Here is a 17,145-nt window from a genome sequence, read left to right as displayed (position 1 = left end):
AGATGAGTGGCGGGCAACAGTGAAAATTAATGCTGGAGGTGTAAATTTAGATCAGATGATACCATGCTTGAAGGCCAAAAAAAGAGGTTTAGAGTTTGTTCTATAGACAACTGCGACGCAATTTGAGAGTATAATCCAAGATGTGTTTGGGGCTTCTCCAGAAACCACCTTCAGGTGCCCCCTTTTTTCCATCTGAGTCTCTCCTAAACACAGTCATGGTGGAACCATGCCAAGCAGGACCAGGAGTTCGAGAGACTCTTCTGCACTCACTTCACATCAAGGAGGATGCCTGAGCATGTGTAACTCGATGGCCACTGCATCCTTAGTACAAGACCCTGACATTAAGTCCTGGCCTCTGCTTCAAGGAGCTCACACTTGGAAGAGATTGGTTCAGGACAAGGTACTAGCAATACTCCTATGCATACATATATGTAAATATCTACATATGTATATGGGATTGAGCAATTTAAATAGAAAATAATGGTTAAATTTATTCCTAATGAGGAGTCAGGGAAGCCTTCAGAGAAGAGGAAATATGAGTTATCCTTTTAGGACAGGCTTGTGCTTGGGGTGCAAACCCTTCTCAAGGCAACCACAGATTCTTCCTGGCTCAGCCTTGGGCTGCTTCCTTCCTTGTAGTTAGGAAGTGGAACTTGGAGACTCCTCTATTCTGAATTTCTGTGCTCTGCTTCCTGGAATTCAGCTTCTCTACAGCTCAGGTAGCAATATTAATAGTAGTTGTAGAAACAGCAGGTGGCCGCAGTAGTTAACATCTATTGAGCCCTTAACTACACACTGAGCATCACATTGAGATCTTAGATACAACCTCCAGGTTCATCCTGACAACAGTCTTATCAGGTAAGTATTATTATTCCCCTTTTACTGAAAAGGGAATTGAGGCTCAGAGAGGGTAGGTCGCTTGCCTCAGGGACCTGTGCAGGGTAACAGTGGAACTGGGAGTTGAAGGCAGGTCCGCTCAACTCCGGTGCCCACGCTCCCCACCAACTATGCTATGCTGTCTCCCGCTGGCTCCTCCTTCCACGTTCCAAACGGGTGACAGCCCCAGTCTCAAGTACAGTCACAGAGGTGGTGACTTATAGTATTGGACAGGTACTACATAAGTGACGCTTTCCTGACTCGAGGCTCAGGGGCGCAGAAAGGAACACCGAACCCCTGAGATAGCTCTCAACTTAAGTGCATATAAGAACACCAGGGAGTTATCTAAAATGCAGATTCCTGGGCTGCAATCTTAGACTGGTTTCTAGGTCTGGATGAGGCCTTGTAATCTGCATTTGAATAAACACCCTACCACCACTCTGGAGATTTTGATGCCGGTGCTCCATGTTGTGAGGAGTACCGCCTGGGCAGGGGCATTGTGTGTGTGTGTGTGTGCACGTGCGTGTGCACACGTGTGTCAATGTATTGCCTGCGTGTGCAGGCCACATTCTCTAGTTCAAGGGTTGTTCTCGTAAAGCTCAGTGGAGGGCGGGTATAGATGTGCACTGCATACAACCCGCTTCACAGGAGCTTTGTCTAGACTTTCGTTGCCTTCTTTAGATTTCACCATTTGAGGCTGGACTTAGCAGTGAGGGTGACCAGATACCTGTTACAAAGGATCATCTTTCTACGAAAACTTGTGCTCAGCATGTTCAAAAAAACTTCTTGGCAGGAAGTCATTTGTCCCCTTTTTCTGGACCTGGGAACAGCAGTAGGAAGTGTTCAGGCCTTTTCCCAAATATAATATCTGACCATTTGAAGGCTGAGAATCCTTTCTGCCTACGGCCTCCTGGGACTCTGAGTGGCCTGCCTGCTGGTCAGGGGCACCGAGCATCCCCACACTGGGGATGTGGGAAAGATGGTCTCTGCCCTCGAGGACTTAAGGTCTGGGAGGGGAGACAGAACAGACCCATGTGAAAGAGTCAGGCACACAAATATAACAAAGCTAAGCCAGATGTAAATCCACACAGCTGTGAGAACCCAAGTGCAGACGTGACGCTGCACTCAAGGTCCGACATTCAGTGAAAGAGAAGCAGGAGGAAGTTGCACGTGGGGTGTCGGTGAGCCTTCAGAAAGGCCTTCCCAGGGGAGGTCACATGCGTTCATTCATAGACTCTCCTTAAGCACTTAACAGTGGGCTCTGCTGCTGGTGAGCACGGCAGCCCCAAAGTCAGCCTTTTAGGGAACACGGTGCTGACTGTCCAGGGAGCCTGGGGCACCACATAATGCACAGCACATGGACCCAGCCCAGGTGGGACATCAGGACAGGCCTCCTCAAGACAGCAAGGCTTTCATCAGATTCCTGAAGGCGGCCCTTCCCCTGACTTCAGGGAATTCAGCACGAGGTACAAAGGAAGGCCCGCCCGTGGCCTTCCCACCTCCTCTTTCCATCCTGGCTCGTATGCCTGTGTATCGTGTGGACACCTCCGGCCTCAAGTGTAAACTCCATCAATACACCACCCTCCCCACTTGGCCAGCCTTCAGGCCTAGAGTTATGATCTACCCTCAGGAGGACTGATCTAGAAAACAGGCCCTTGCCGGCCTGGAAGTGAGCTGTTTGGACAGGGGATTGGGAATCCTGGGTCTACAGGGGTGAGCGATCTGGAGGTGGGTGCACAGCCAGTGGACAGACAGGTTCCCTCCTCCCCACAGACTTCTCACTCTGTGGGGGAGCACAGCTGGATGAGGGCCAACATGGGCCTCTGTAACTCAGGGCATGGGCAGGGGGTCGGACTGCAGGTCTAAGCACAGTTCTGCCCAAAGGATGAGTCAACATTAGCTAAATCAAAGGTGGAGGGATGGGGCTTCCCACAGAAGGAACAACCAGTGCAAGATCCCTAGGGTGGGAAAAGCCTGGTTCACCTCCCTAAAAGCAGGAGTGTAGTAGAGAGAGCCGAGGTGAGACTGGAGAACAGACAGGGGCCTCAAGGGCCAAGATAAGGATTTGGCTTTACAAAGGACACAGGCAAGACATGGTGGGCCAGGGAAAGGTCATTTTGAATGGAGCGAGAACATTCCTCCCAAACGAAGCTTGTGTGATACCAGTAAGGCATTTGATGTGGGAAGAGGGGGCAAGCTCTTCACTTTGGCTGGGCCTCAGAGTACTGAGAAAGGCCTGAGAAGGAAAGAAAAAAGCAATTGTGGAGGACTTGTAGGCATGTAGGAAGGGATCAGGGTTGTCAGGGTAAGCACAGAGCCTCTGGGAGGAATGCTTAAAGAATTAGGCTGGGAGCCAGATTCTCTCTTTATGCTGTGCTGACCATTGAAATAAGGCAAAATAATCTGCCACATTTAACACCTTCTGCTCTAGGACTGCTCCCTGTGTTTGAGTCATAGTACTGTACATGTATGCGATTTTTGTGTTTTTCTGTGTGATTTCAGTGTCCTGAAATTCTGGATTGGCAACACATCCCCTTGTCCACTTAGTAAATATGACCATGTTTATGCTTTGGGCTACATTTTACAGTCATCACTGAATGCTCGTTTCCTTTTCGTGTCATTTATTTTTTATAATTGTGCTGACACTCTCGTTACTTAATGCCTATGGAATTATGAATACATTAGGCCACGATAAGAATTGTCCCTGAAGTCTGTAAGCAGATGTTGGGGTGTGTGTGTGTGTGTGTGTGTGTGTGTGTGTGTGTGTGTGTTTGTGTGTTTGTAACAACAGTGCTTACATAATCTCAATAACCAAGCCCTGGGGACTCACACTCAGAGACAGAACAGTTGGCTTAAATTAGGTTTCCATGTGAAATATGGTATCACTATTTTTTTCCTAGCCTTGTGGGAAAGTATATGGAAAATGATTTGACTGATAGGAAATAAATCTGGATGTGTGATCAGGACTGAGGCACAAACCACTTGGTGGTCTGTGTCTGCTCTGTGAAGCAGGTCTCTCCAAGGGAAGATATGTTAACCCTTTCAGGTCACTGCACTAATAAGTCACTGTGTGGGACCAAAATAGCCTGAAAGTACAGAGACTTTGCAAAGACACTGATTTGCCATCAATTTCAACAGGAAAGGAGCTAAAGCCATAGAAAAAATATAGCCAGAGGCCTCAAGAACTAATGCATCGGGTGTCTTTGAAGAACCATTTTAACTTTTCAGGGTTTCATTTGTATTTTAAGGAGATGGATTTGGATTTCTAGCTCAGAGTCAATGATGTTATGATTCTGAGTGTTTTCTGATGATTTCTTAGAGCAGGATAGGGCTTATCAAAACTAATCACACCAAAGGAAGAATTGGTTAGAAGCATTAATGACACTCAGTCTTTACTGGCAAAATAATGTCTTGGTCTAGAGAGCCAGAGTTTCACCAGCCTGGTGACTTTTAGCTGGGTAACCAGGTGAAGGGAAAGAGCTTGGAGACAGTGAGCCAGGGATTGCTCACAGCTGCAGGAGAGGGGCTGGTTTTGGGAATCCCAAAGGGCTCCTGTGTGCTCAAAGCAGTCCCAGGAGATCAAACGAATGGTTATCTTCTTCCAAGAGGCTCTTAATTCCTTGCAGGATGATCTGGACTACGGCTTGTCCTAGGGGTCTGATTCCAGATCTGTCCTCCTGATGTTTCACAAGAGTTCAGCCAAGTCCAGAACAGGTAGAGATCGGTGGTGCCTGCTTAGAGCCCACTGGGCTCGTGCTGGGCTCAGGGGTGGCAGGTGGCCCATCACATTTTGCTTCAGCAAATTTCAGAAGGGAAGAGACCGATTGTTACTGCAGCGCTCCTGGCTGCTACCAGATTATAACCCTGTTTTAGCACTGAAACTCTCTGTTGCTATTTCCCTATTTGTTTTTGTGTAGGGAGAGGAAAGACATGTTCAGCATCAATCTCTTCTGTTCTGCTTTTTTCATTTTTTTAATCATTTTTTGGTACTCTTCTCGGTACCTTCTCCTTTGATTCCATCTCTGTCTTCAAATGTGCATCTCTTATTGAGTGCTTAGAAGGACCTACCAGTGCCAAGTTTACAAAAACTAGCTCCCTTCATCAGCTGAAAGAGCACCAGCCTGGGAGTCCTAGCTTTGACATCAAGAATTGTGACCTTGGCAAATCATTTCTCCCATGAGCCTTGGATTCTTGATCTGGAAGCATGGGGTTGGACTGCCCTCTGCGGTTGCTGCCAGCACTAAATGCCACTCATTCCTCTCATTTTATTTGGAGGGAGGGAGTCAGGGAAGTGGTTGCCTTAGACCTTGAACTCTTTTTTCCCTGCAGGCTTCTCTGTTCAGGCTTCACTCTCGCTCAAGCCAGGGAAATGAGTTGCTCCCCAGGTTTCAGCACTGTTGCTAAACCAGGTACAACTAATGGGCCATGTGGGGTCAAGACCAAGGCTTTGATCTATTAACAACTGAACTTATCAGCCCAGACCTCAGCCAGGATGGAGAAAGTAACGTAAGTGAACACTAGTGTTCCAAGCACCAAAGTACAGGTAGCAGCAAAATAATCTTAGCAATTAATCAAAGGATTTTGAGGCTGCATACCATAAAGGGGGGACTTTAGTAGTAGATTATTATTAAATATTATACTTCAGTCTGTGTAGTAGAAAAGACAAATCACACTAGACTAAACTTAAGCCTAGAGCAGGAGAACAGTATATACATTAGGCATTTAGTGAGTGGTTAATAGGGACACCTCTGGGCTACACACCTCGGTTCAAATTCAGGCTTTGCCACCTATTGGTTGAGGACCTTGAGCAAGTCTCTTAGGCCCTCTGTCCTTCATTCGTCATCTATAAAATGAACAGTTATAGTTCCTGACTCAGGATTGTTGTGAGAGATACGTGAGTTAACGTATATGAAGGGCTATATTGGTTCTATTATTTAGTCATTTGAGGAGCATAATAGATAATGTTTTTATGAAAGACAGTTCAAAAAATTTTTTTTGCATTTTTTCATTTAATATTACACATTTTATTAATTGACAAATGGACTTTCATTTATGGGCTAAGTGCATTGATTGCATTTATTCTTGCTCTTTCGGTCAAATACATTTAAATCATAGTTATCCTTAGGCCTTGTTTTCTTATGGTCTCATGGAATTTTATAGCTGAAAAGGGATTGTATAAATTACCTTTCAGCCTCATTTTAAAGATGAAGATGAAGAATACAGAGAGGTTAATTCCATTGCAAAGCAGTGATGGAGCTAGAGCTTCAATTCAGTCTCTTGGCTGGGTCCTTCATTTCCTAATACTAAACTGACTTTTTAAAAAAAAAAACATTTTTCTTATGGAAAAGTATGTATCAAGCTTCCAGCACATGGTTTCAGTGGACGCCCCTCTCTGCATTCTGCAGGTGAGCTCCTGGGTGACGTGGCTGATCCTCACGGCGGGCTCCATGGAGGAGAAGCGGGAAGTCTTCTCATATTTGGTGCACGTGGCCAAATGCTGCTGGAACATGGGCAACTACAACACCGTCATGGAGTTCTTGGCCGGCCTCAGGTATGGGTGGTAGGGAATATGGTTTTCTGGGGGGTTTCCTCTTACCAGCTGCATGGCACTGAATTAATTGTCTGGGTAACCATATTTACCCAAATCAGACAATTAGACGTGATTATTTGGGGGAAATAACCTCTGCTAGCACCACAATGCGTGTCCCTCAAAGATGCTGCAGAATTCAGAAGTCACGATCCTAATTCACTGGGTCTGCTCTGATCCCATGCTCTTGGCCAAGCTAAGTATCTGATTGCATAACTCCATCAACCCCATCACTGACCTATCTCTTCCCCTGCCTGCCCTGTAAGCCCCACTGTTACCTATCTCTTCCCAGCTCTGCCTTACGAATTACCCCAGCACTATAAGCTCCCAACTACTGACTGCCCTTAAAAATAACAGTGGTCACCACTGATAATAAGCATTGAATAATGTTAGCTCTCATTTTTATTGAACACTTACTATGTGTCAAGCATTGGACTAAGCATGTTCTATGCATTAAATCTTTTAATTCTCAGAACAGTTTTTGAGGTAGATACTATTATTATTCCCACACCATACAAAAGAAGAAAGTTCTAACTAAGGTAAGAAGAAATTAAGTCATTCACCCAAGGTCACCTGGCATGGCTGGGATGTGACTGCAGGCCACCTTGAGTTCAGAGTCCGTGCCCTTAACCTCTGTGATATCCTGCTCTTACGCCTTCTCCATCAAGCTAATAATAAGATCACCATTCTGCCCATAAAGCCTCCTGCCTTGTTCCGTTTCAGCTTTGGTTACCTTGCACAAAGTAGCTGCTTCTCACTCTTGCGGGTGAAAGTGTGGTGTGAAGGAGACGAGTATGAATGGTCGAATGAGAATAGCAGAGAATCAAATCCTGGCTCCCCCCACTGAATAGCTGTGTGATCTGGGCAAGTTACTTGACTTCACTGAGCCTCAGTTTCTTCATCTGTAAATGGGGACAATAGTGAAAATCACCTACCCCTTTACATAGGATTTAATGTGATAATGTAAAGTGTTGGGTATGTGTGTCTGGCATGTAGTAAGCCTCCGGAAAGAGGACCTGTGATTGCTGTTGTTGTTGTCTGAGATTCACCTTCCCATTGAGGGTTCTATAAATCTATAGATAGATCTATAAATAGATCTTGCTTCATAACACTTCAAGGTTTTTCTTTGATTCTCCAGGCCCTACATAGGGATTCAAGGTTGGGGGTGGAGGGGAAAATTCTGAGTTGGAAATTTTTCTGTCCTTTTGAACTTTCTCAACTAAGAATAAACTCAAATGATCATGTCATTGGCATTTAAAATGGTCAAAATGCACCAAGCATAGCTCAAAAGAAGGAAAAATACTGGGAGAAGGAGGCTTTATCCAGATGATTTGGTTCTCTTTGTGATAAATTTTCTACAAAGAATTTGTGTCACTTTTCTTAAAAAAAAAGAATGATCACATTATGATAAAATAGTTCTATTTTAATGGTGCTTATCCTCTGTATTTGACTGGCAAACTGGTGCAGGCTGTTGTCTGGGGACTTCACGTCTTCTCTTCGGGATGTCACTGTCCTCACAGCTTGGCAGCTGTCTCCCTCCACAGTGAATGATCCAAAAGAACAATGCTGCAGTACCTTTTATGTCCTGGCCTCAGGAGTAATGCACTGTCACTTCTGCCATATTGGACTGGTCACATAGGACCAGCACTGATTCATTATGTGTGGGGACCACACTGCAGGAGGACGTGTGGATCTTTGGAGGTTGGCTGCCACGTACCATGTATTAGAGCAGGGGTCTCCAACCAATAGTGGTCCATGGCCTGTTAGGAACTGGACCGCACAGCAGGAGGTGACAGGTGAGCGAGAGAAGCTTCATCTGTATTTACAGCTACTCCCCATCGCTCGCATTACCACCTGAGCTCCACCTCCTGTGAGATCAGTGGTGGCATTAGATTCTCATAGGAGCTCAAACCCTACTGTGAACTGCACATGCGAGGGATCTAGGTTGCGCACTCCTTATGAGAATCTAATGCCCGATGATTTGAGGTGGAGCTGAGACAGTGACGCTAGCGCTGGGGAGCGGCTACAAATACAGATTATCATTAGCAAAGTGGTTTGACTACACAGAGACTATAATAAGTCAATTGCTTGCAGACTCATAGCAAAACCCCATCAGTGAGTGGCAAGTGACAGTTAAGCTGCATCTTATGGAGTAGACTGAACATAAGCCACATAATTCAGGTGTCACTGTCTCCCATCACCCCCAGATGGGACCATCTAGTTGCAGGAAAACAAGCTCAGGGCTCCCCCTGATTCTGCATTACGGAGAGTTGTATAATTATCTCACTATATATTACAGTGTAATAATAATAGAAAAAAAGCACAGAATAAACGTAATGCGCGTGAATCATCCCGAAACCATCCCCCCCCACCTCTGTTCCGTGGAAAAATTGTCTTCCACGAAACCAGTCTCTGGTGCCAAAAAAGTTGGGGACCGCTCTATTAGAGACTCTCTTGATACAAGAATGGCCTCAGAATGACCCGTGGAGGCCTTGGGTGAATAGGAATTTTAGACCCAACTTAGTTTGAATTCAAAATCCAAGAAGTCCATAGAGTCAGGTAACTCTTTCTTAGGTGAGGAATAACCCCAAACGAGCTAACCTCACCACTGATTCCTGGGCACCCCAGACCCACTGCTACCTAGTTTCATGCTCCTATATTTGGCTTAAAACTGAACTGATCTTTACAAATAGATGGGTAAAAGTACCAAGTTTAGTAGCTCTTTGGCTGGAACAATATATACAGGAGGTAAGTTGCTAGATGTCCTTATGATGGAATGATTGTGGAGGCAGAGCTCATGTGTGTACTTTCAGGTTTGAAAATATTTAGATTACAGGTAATTGAACTACACCAAGATAACTGAAAGTTTTTTATTTTTAAAACGATTAGATGAGAAGGGGGCACTTACTGTTAAGTGACTGCTTTTCTGTATACTTTATACATTTTGCTTCCTCAAACTAAATTCTCAGCTGTTTACAGGAAACAATTAGAAGTACAAAGATTTACATATAACAAGATTTACTCAATTTTAATGTCAATATAAAATAACCCAAGTGTCAACTACACTTCAGTTTTAAAATAATAAAATAAAATAACCCAAATGAACAACAATAGAAAAATGAGGGAAATAACATGATGCAATCATACAATGGAATATTATTTAGCCACCAAAAATTATGTTTATAAAACATTTTTAATATCACTGGAAAACAAGTAACATAAAATACGTAAAACTACGTGGGAACAAAGCGGTCTATACTTAATAACCTCAGCAATATTTATACAACAAAATTTATTATTAAATGTTTAGACCAGAGAGACACAAATACAATAAATACTGGAAGGAAATATACCTAATGTTGTCTGTGGGTGGAAGGACTACGGGTGGATTTTCTATATTATTGGTATTTTCCAGGTCATCTACGATGGGCATCTACTACCTTTATAATCATAAAAAGAAATAGAGGTTTTTTAAAAGTGTCAATTCTCAGTCTAACAAAAAATCATTTGATCTTTACTGAGGTTTGTCTTTTGCCCCCCAGAGTACTATGACGGCTCCATTACTCACGGAAAGAAGGATGATTAAATAATGAGAACCAAGTCTCATTCATGTATTCACTTCATTTATTTAAACCTCTACTCCATGGCCCCAAAAGGACTCTCACTACCTTATAAGGAACTCGTTGTAGAACAAGCTGAACTTAGTGGGGTGAAATCAGGAGACAATTTTATTTTTCTGACCTCACTGTCTTTCAAACCTGCCAGTTGGCTCTCCTTCCCCTAACTCTGGGTCGTGTCTCTGGGGACGCTGTGTCTTTCCCCATCACTTCTGTGGTTAATAAGCAGTCTCATTCACCTACGTCCATGAGCGTGAATGAACCTGAGAATCGTACGGCAATGCCACAAAAGCAGGTTGCCTGAGAGTTACCTACAGCGTGACACCGTTTGTATGAAGTTTAAAAATGCACAAACGATTCTACAAACTGCTTAGCGCTATCTGTGTGTGTTGGGAAAGTATGAGGAATTGTAAGGGAAGGAGAGCACTAAAGTCGCAGTTGTGGTGCCCTGTGGTCCCCTGTGGTGAGAGAGGGAGGAGGATATGCTCGTGGAGGAATCCATTGGGGCCTCAATCATATTATTAATGCTTTATTTTTTTAAACTGAGAGGTTGATGTGTGGGTGTTTGTCATGTTGTGCTTCTTTATGTCTTTTGGATATCTTAGATATTACATAATGATCTTTTAATCCAGTCTGATATAAATCAAAACTTCAACTTCTCATTTAAAGCTTCACTCTTTCCCCAATTTTGCAGCCCAACCAGTCTCAGAAAGCTGCGGGAGTGTGGGAAGACATGGTTTATCTTTTCTCTCCCTCTCCCTCCAACTCAGAGTCCCTGCAGAAGAAATGGACAGGAGAGGAGAGGAGAAGGGTGGAGGGGTAAAGGGAGCCCGTGTTACTTGACTGGGGCAGCGGTGATCTGGCCTTGGAGCCCCCACTGAGAGCCATGAGGGGTGGTTTCAGGGTTACTTCCTAGTTACCTGCCTTAACTTCACCCACTGTCCCATAGCCACCTCCCTGCACCGTTACCTGGTAAGGGGCAGTGCACCTCTGGCTGACTACTCAGTCCTCCCCGCTACAGTGTCTAGTTCTGGAAGTCCTACCCTCACAGACTGTTTCCACTAAGGTCACCTCATCGGCAGGCCTTTCAAGATAACTCAGGCCCCACTGACTCTCAGAGTCCATTCCTGACTCACAGAAACACCCAGCGCTTTGCCCGCCCAGAGTCTGCAAATGCGAGCCACGCCCGCTGGAACCTTCTCCCTCATGCTGCCATCAGGCAGCTCAAGGCAGCCTCTCATCGTTAGACTTCCCCAAGCAAATCACACACCAGTCAGTCTCTGACCAACAAACTGCTGGGACATGGATCAGCCGCTGCATGGAGTTCCCTTGAAGCCCCTGCACTTGGGTGATTTCCTCCTTCTCACATATGGTGCCCTGACAGCCCTCTCCAAAGAAGCGTTCCCTATGTGGCTGCTCAGACCCAGTTCCTCTGCTGATGGAGGGTGGGAGACCTCTGAGGGCAGAGCAGTTTGGGTCTCCTGGTGCCAACCCACTGCCTCTCTTTAGAAGGTGGGGTTCAATGTCAGCTGTTGTTCTCAGCAGCAATTTCAAAGTAGGAAAAATCTCATTTAACATCCTATTCTGCAAATAATACTTTAAGATAATGTCCCTCAAGACAGGCCAGTGACTTAATGTCAGAGCTGGATTCAGTAGAAGCAATTCAACAGAAGAGGTCAAAACAGGCTTCGTGGGTATCCCTGCGGGACTGGCCTAATCCAATAACATTTAAAAGATCAAGAGGAGTGGATGGAACACATTTTCTGCGGGCGATCCTCCATAAATACCTGTAGAAACCATATTACCCAGGAAGTTTCCCTTTTGGGAAATCAGAAAAACTCAAACTTAGGTTCAGTGCCCACCTTCCGAAATTAACTCCTCCTACACGTGTGTGTTCGTTTTTTGGCTGCATTGGGTCTTCATTACTGCGCGCTGGCTTTCTCTAGTTGCGGCGAGCGGGGGCCACTCTTCGTTGAGGTGCGCAGGCTTCTCATTGCAGTGGCTTCTCTTGTTGTGGAGCACGGGCTCTAGGCGCGAGGGCATTAGTAGTTGCAGCACGCAGCCTCAGTCGATGCAGCACGCGGGCCCTAGAGCACGTGGGCTTCAGTAGTTGCAGCGCGTGGGCTCAGTAGTTGTGGCACACAGGCTTAGTTGCTCCGCGGTATGTGGGATCTTCCCGGACCAGGGATTGAACCCATGTCCCCTGCATTAGCAGGCAGATTCTTAACCACTGCACCACCAGGGAAGTCCCCACATGTATTTTTGTATGTATCCGTCCTATTTAATTTTGTGTTTCAATTTATTAAAGTAATATTCACATCATTTGGGGAATCCTAAATAAATATTAAAACAGAAAGAAAACATGAAATAAAATGAATTTTGTATGGAATTTAGGCTATTTCATGTAAATTATATTATTTCTCCTTCAGTCTAAAAAAAAAAATGTCATTGACTTGTAATAGGTCAAGAAAAGTTTTAAAAATGTGGCAGTTTATGGACCAGTCTGACCTGGAGACGATGAGAAGCCTGAAGGACGCCATGGCCCAGCATGAATCTTCCTGCGAGTACAGGAAGGTGGTGACTCGGGCGCTGCACATCCCTGGCTGTAAGGTGGTTCCATTCTGCGGGGTGTTTCTGAAGGAGCTCTGTGAGGTGCTTGATGGAGCCTCTGGCCTCATGAAGCTTTGCCCGAGGTACAATTCCCAAGAAGAAACTCTAGAGGTGAGGCCTTTCAAAATCCTCATGGTCTGGTGAGTCATTGTTGCCGCCTGGCTTGTCACTCACTAAAGCCAGAAGAGAGACCTTTCTGAGCCCAGGGTTATCAGTTGTCACTGTTGTGTTGGGTAATAGGTCCTTGAACGTTCCAGAGAAAAGAATGCCAACTAACACTGTTGGGGCTTAATATTAAGTTAGCTTTAATGAGGCAGTGTGAAAGTACAAGTGCAAATGGGTATTGTTTCCTGATTTTTTTTTTAAAGGTTGATGGGGTTTTCTTCTCTCTTATTGGGTGGGAATGTCTGGGTGCAGGGGATACAAGAAGTCAAGCGATAGTGGTAACTTTTCTGGATCAGTGGAAGAAAGACTGAAGGGAAGTCAATACTGCCTTCCTTTCCTCCTTTGTGGGAATCTGGTACGTCTTCTAAAGACGAGCTCCGGGCTCCTGATCGCACTGCCTCCATTCCCCCTGGCCCGTTGCTTCTCATTCCTGACCCCCAGCATGGAGAAGACCACAGAGCTTGGACACAGAGCATTGGGCATTGGAGAGAAGGGCATTGAGAAATGGAAGAAGATATGGAAATCTCTTATATAGTGTTTAGAAATGATAGAAGGGACTAAAAGGGGGGAACTTTACAGAGAATTTTGAGGAGTCCCATACCTGGAAGTCCCACACCGAAATCTAGAGTCATTCTCACCATGGTGACAGCACCCACTGCTGACCTTACACACACACACTCTCACACTCACACACAGCCCTTCTCAGTGGCAGTGGGAAAACTTCCTAAAACTGCAGCCTCTTCCAGGTCACCTGGGAACAAAAGCATTGCCTGGTATCAGGGAGACTTAGAACCTCTGACAGGTGCCGGCAGCACTACTGGCTTGCATCTCCCTGGCTTATGAGGGAGGGATAAGGTGCAAGAAATGGAGGGGAAAGCTTAAAGCAAGCCCCCCAAAGCTGCACCCACACCGCCTCCCTCATGTCTCAGAAGGCAGGAACACCCTATCTCATGGCCTAGCTGCCCCTCTTGTTACCGACCAGGGTTCTTGGCCTTCCCCAGCCAATAGAAATTGACTAGAGGCCAGACAAGAAATTCAGGCAAGGCTTTATTGGGGCCCCTGCTGCAGCTCCCTGAGCGGGGGTGGGGAGAGCTTGTTCCTTATATGGGGTGAGGGTAGGCATGTGTTCAGGGGTCGGTCCAGACCGGTGGCTTAGGTGTTTTGCCAACCCCTCTCGTGGTGCTGTGTGCATGGGGCATGCTCAGTACCCTGCTTTTGCTCCCCACTCTTCAAAAGTGGCAGTTGGGTTTTTTTGGTCTCTTTGTATCTTTTGGGTCTAGAATTTGCCCCAACTGTGCATGCATCCGGTTATTTTTAGTCCTGTACAGTTTCTTTGCATTTTGTTGCTGGAGGAGAGGTGTGTCCAGGTGCAAGCACTGCAGCACTGCAGCAAAGGGTCCCCGGTCCCAGCACTGCAGCAAAGGGTCCCAGGTCCCATCACTGCAGCAAAGGGTCCCAGGTCCCAGCAAAGGGTCCTAGGTCCCAGCCTGTCTCACTCTGACTTCTGATGGGAGAAACTTCCTGATCACAAATACAGACAATAAGAGCTTATAAACCAGCAGGAAGCCTCTGTGTTATACCGTAAGATGTATAGGAAATAAATAAAGCAAAATGTCCCCCTTTCTCCATCATTTTCTTGGGCCCCAGTAATTTTATCCAGTTCCATAGAATAATACACTTTTGTCATGGTTTTTCTCAATTTCACTACAAGGATAAAATAACCCTGTCCTTCCTCTGTAAAGTGGCTAATCTTCTCCCTAGGGAACCCTTGAAAAAATATTGCTTTTTATGTTGTAAATTCAAAGTGGAGTGTTGATTCCTAGCAGGACTAAAGTTGTCTTAGTGGAAACAAAAGTGACTTTTGGTATTTCATGCGGTGAAAGGAAAAAAATGTTTTTCCTGGAGGTTTTCTTTCCCCCAGTAAAAGAGGCAGAAATGCCATTATTTATGACTGTTACGATTTTGTTTCCCTAGCTAAGTAGGTTATTTAGATGTAGTATGTGAAGTTGCAATCACAAATCCTCAGTATATTTTTCTGTAGTTTGTAGCCGATTATAGTGGACAAGATAATTTCTTACAACGAGTGGGACAGAATGGCTTAAAGAATTCAGAGAAGGAGTCCACCGTCAACAGCATCTTTCAGATCATCAGAAGCTGCAGTCGAAGTCTGGAGACAGAAGAGGAGGACAGCCCCAGTGAGGGGAGCAGCGCTAGGAAAAATTCCCTGAAGGATAAAGCCCGATGGCAGTAAGTTTTACATTTTAAAAATTGGGATGCGCGGGCTTCCCTGGTGGCGCAGTGGTTGAGAGTCCGCCTGCCGGTGCAAGGGACATGGGCTCGTGCCCCGGTCCGGGAAGATCCCACATGCCGCGAAGCGGCTGGGCCTGTGAGCCATGGCTGCTGAGCCTGTGTGTCTGGAGCCTGTGCTCCGCAGCGGGAGAGGCCACAACAGTGAGAGGCCCGCGTACCGCAAAAAAAAAAAGTGCATAAAAAAGAGTGGATTTGCACCTAGCACCCAAATTTTGATTTCTAATAACATTTTTCAGTGAAAGAAAGCAAAGCTTCTTGGAGAAATGGCTGATTCTAGGACTGGGACAGGAAATACACAAGATGAGCCTGGACCATCTTGTGCCAAAAACTAAAGAAGTGCTGAGAAAAAAAAAACAAAATAATGAGGTTATGTCAAAGAACTACAAGAGCCAACTGAAAGAGCTCCCGATTGCCAACTGGAACTATTTGAGCAACAAAATAAAGTAGTATTAGACTATAACCCAAAGTATTATATAAATATTCATGAGTCCATATATGTAAATGATAAATAAACAAACAAATAGGGGAGAAGAGACAAATCTCCCATGCAGAAGAATTCCAAATAACTTATGTATACACTCCACCCTCTACAAGGTAGAGCAGAATTCCTTAAGTGTGGGCTGCACGCAGTGAATTCCTTCCAAAGATTACAGTGTAGAAAGGAGTTCTTTTTTTTTTTAAAGTAACTTTGCAGTGGACATGACCAGCACTACCTCAGCCAGGTCGACATCAACAGAGTAAGTCGTGTTGATAGTATGTTCCCTGAATGTGGTGTGATGAAAATGGCACTCTACCTCTGTGGTCTTCCTCCCCAGAACCCAGAGCCCCAGAATAATTATGAGAAAATTAGAAAATTATCAGGCAAATTCTAATTGATGGTCATTCTACAAAATGCCTGACCACTGCTCCTCAAAACTGTCGAGACCATCAAAAACAAGGAAAGTCTGAGAAACTGAGAAAGTCTGAGAAACATAAAGAAATATGATGGTTAAATGAAATACGGATTCCTGGATGGAATCCTGGAACAGAAAAGGCAAATGGATAAAAAACTAAGGAAATCTAAACAGAGTATAGACTTTAATAAATAATAATGTATCACAGTATTGGTTCATGAATTGTGTCAAATATACCACCCTTAATGTAAGATGTTAATAATAGGGAAAACTGGATGTGGGGTATACTGTCTTTGCAATTTCTCTACAAATCTAAAACTATTCTAAAATTAAATTTTTTAAAAAAAGCTAATGTTTTTGAATAGTTTCAAGTGAATGCATGTGTAACTACCACCCAGAGTGAAAACACTGTCAGCACCCACAAACCCCTTGTTTCCCTTCTCCATTATGTCACCACCTCTCTCCCTAAAGAAAAGTTCACTGCTGTGATTGTATGATAGTACATCCTGCTTTTCTTTATAATTTTACCACTATTGTGTCTCTCTAAACAATATAGTATAGTTTTCCCTGGTTTTGAAATTTATATTAATGTAATCATACAGTATATATGCCTGTATGTCTTGCTTAAGATTTGTCCATGTTGTTGCAGGCAGCCAGCCATTGCATGTTCATTTTCATTGCTGTGCAGGATTGTGTTGTATGAATTACTTCAAATTTTATTTATACATTTTATTGTTGCTGGACATTTGGGTTGTTTCCAGTGTTTCCAGTGTGGGTGATTTGAAAAGGATATTCTGACCATCAGGTTTGTGAGATCCCTTGTGGATTTCTTTTCTTTCTTAGGAATATCTATTTATGTGGGGCAAGGAAGAAGAAGCTCTTGCTGTTTGAAAGCAGTAGTGGGATCTTGCTCAGGGACCAGGAGCTAGCCTGAGAGTCCGAGAAGCCCAGGGCTGCTGTTCATGCCTTGCCAAGAGGCAGTCGGCTGCCCGACTGCCTCAAGATGATGGGAACATTCCTTCCCAGGGATGTATGGACCCAACTCCTTCTCAGTTTTATCCACCACTTTGCTAGTGATATCTATGGA

General features: G+C 44.8%; 1 protein-coding gene across 2 annotated transcripts in view; it reads left to right on the top strand.

Annotated features, from left to right (window-relative positions):
* PLCE1 (phospholipase C epsilon 1) overlaps window positions 1-17,145 on the top strand; it is a 275,881-nt gene that overhangs the window by 183,522 nt on the left and 75,214 nt on the right. For both annotated transcript variants that reach the window (XM_024739518.1, XM_024739519.1), the window contains exons 4-6: window positions 6,282-6,427; window positions 12,543-12,801; window positions 14,897-15,102. In XM_024739518.1, coding sequence (XP_024595286.1) covers window positions 6,282-6,427; window positions 12,543-12,801; window positions 14,897-15,102 — 611 coding nt within the window. The remainder of the gene's footprint in view (window positions 1-6,281; window positions 6,428-12,542; window positions 12,802-14,896; window positions 15,103-17,145) is intronic.

Source organism: Neophocaena asiaeorientalis, unplaced genomic scaffold (genome assembly GCF_003031525.2).
Source record: "Neophocaena asiaeorientalis asiaeorientalis breed wild unplaced genomic scaffold, Neophocaena_asiaeorientalis_V1.1 scaffold597, whole genome shotgun sequence".
In the NCBI taxonomy this organism is placed as follows: domain Eukaryota; kingdom Metazoa; phylum Chordata; class Mammalia; order Artiodactyla; family Phocoenidae; genus Neophocaena; species Neophocaena asiaeorientalis.
Note: the sequence above shows the minus strand (reverse complement) of the source record. Positions and strands in the feature narration are given on the sequence as shown.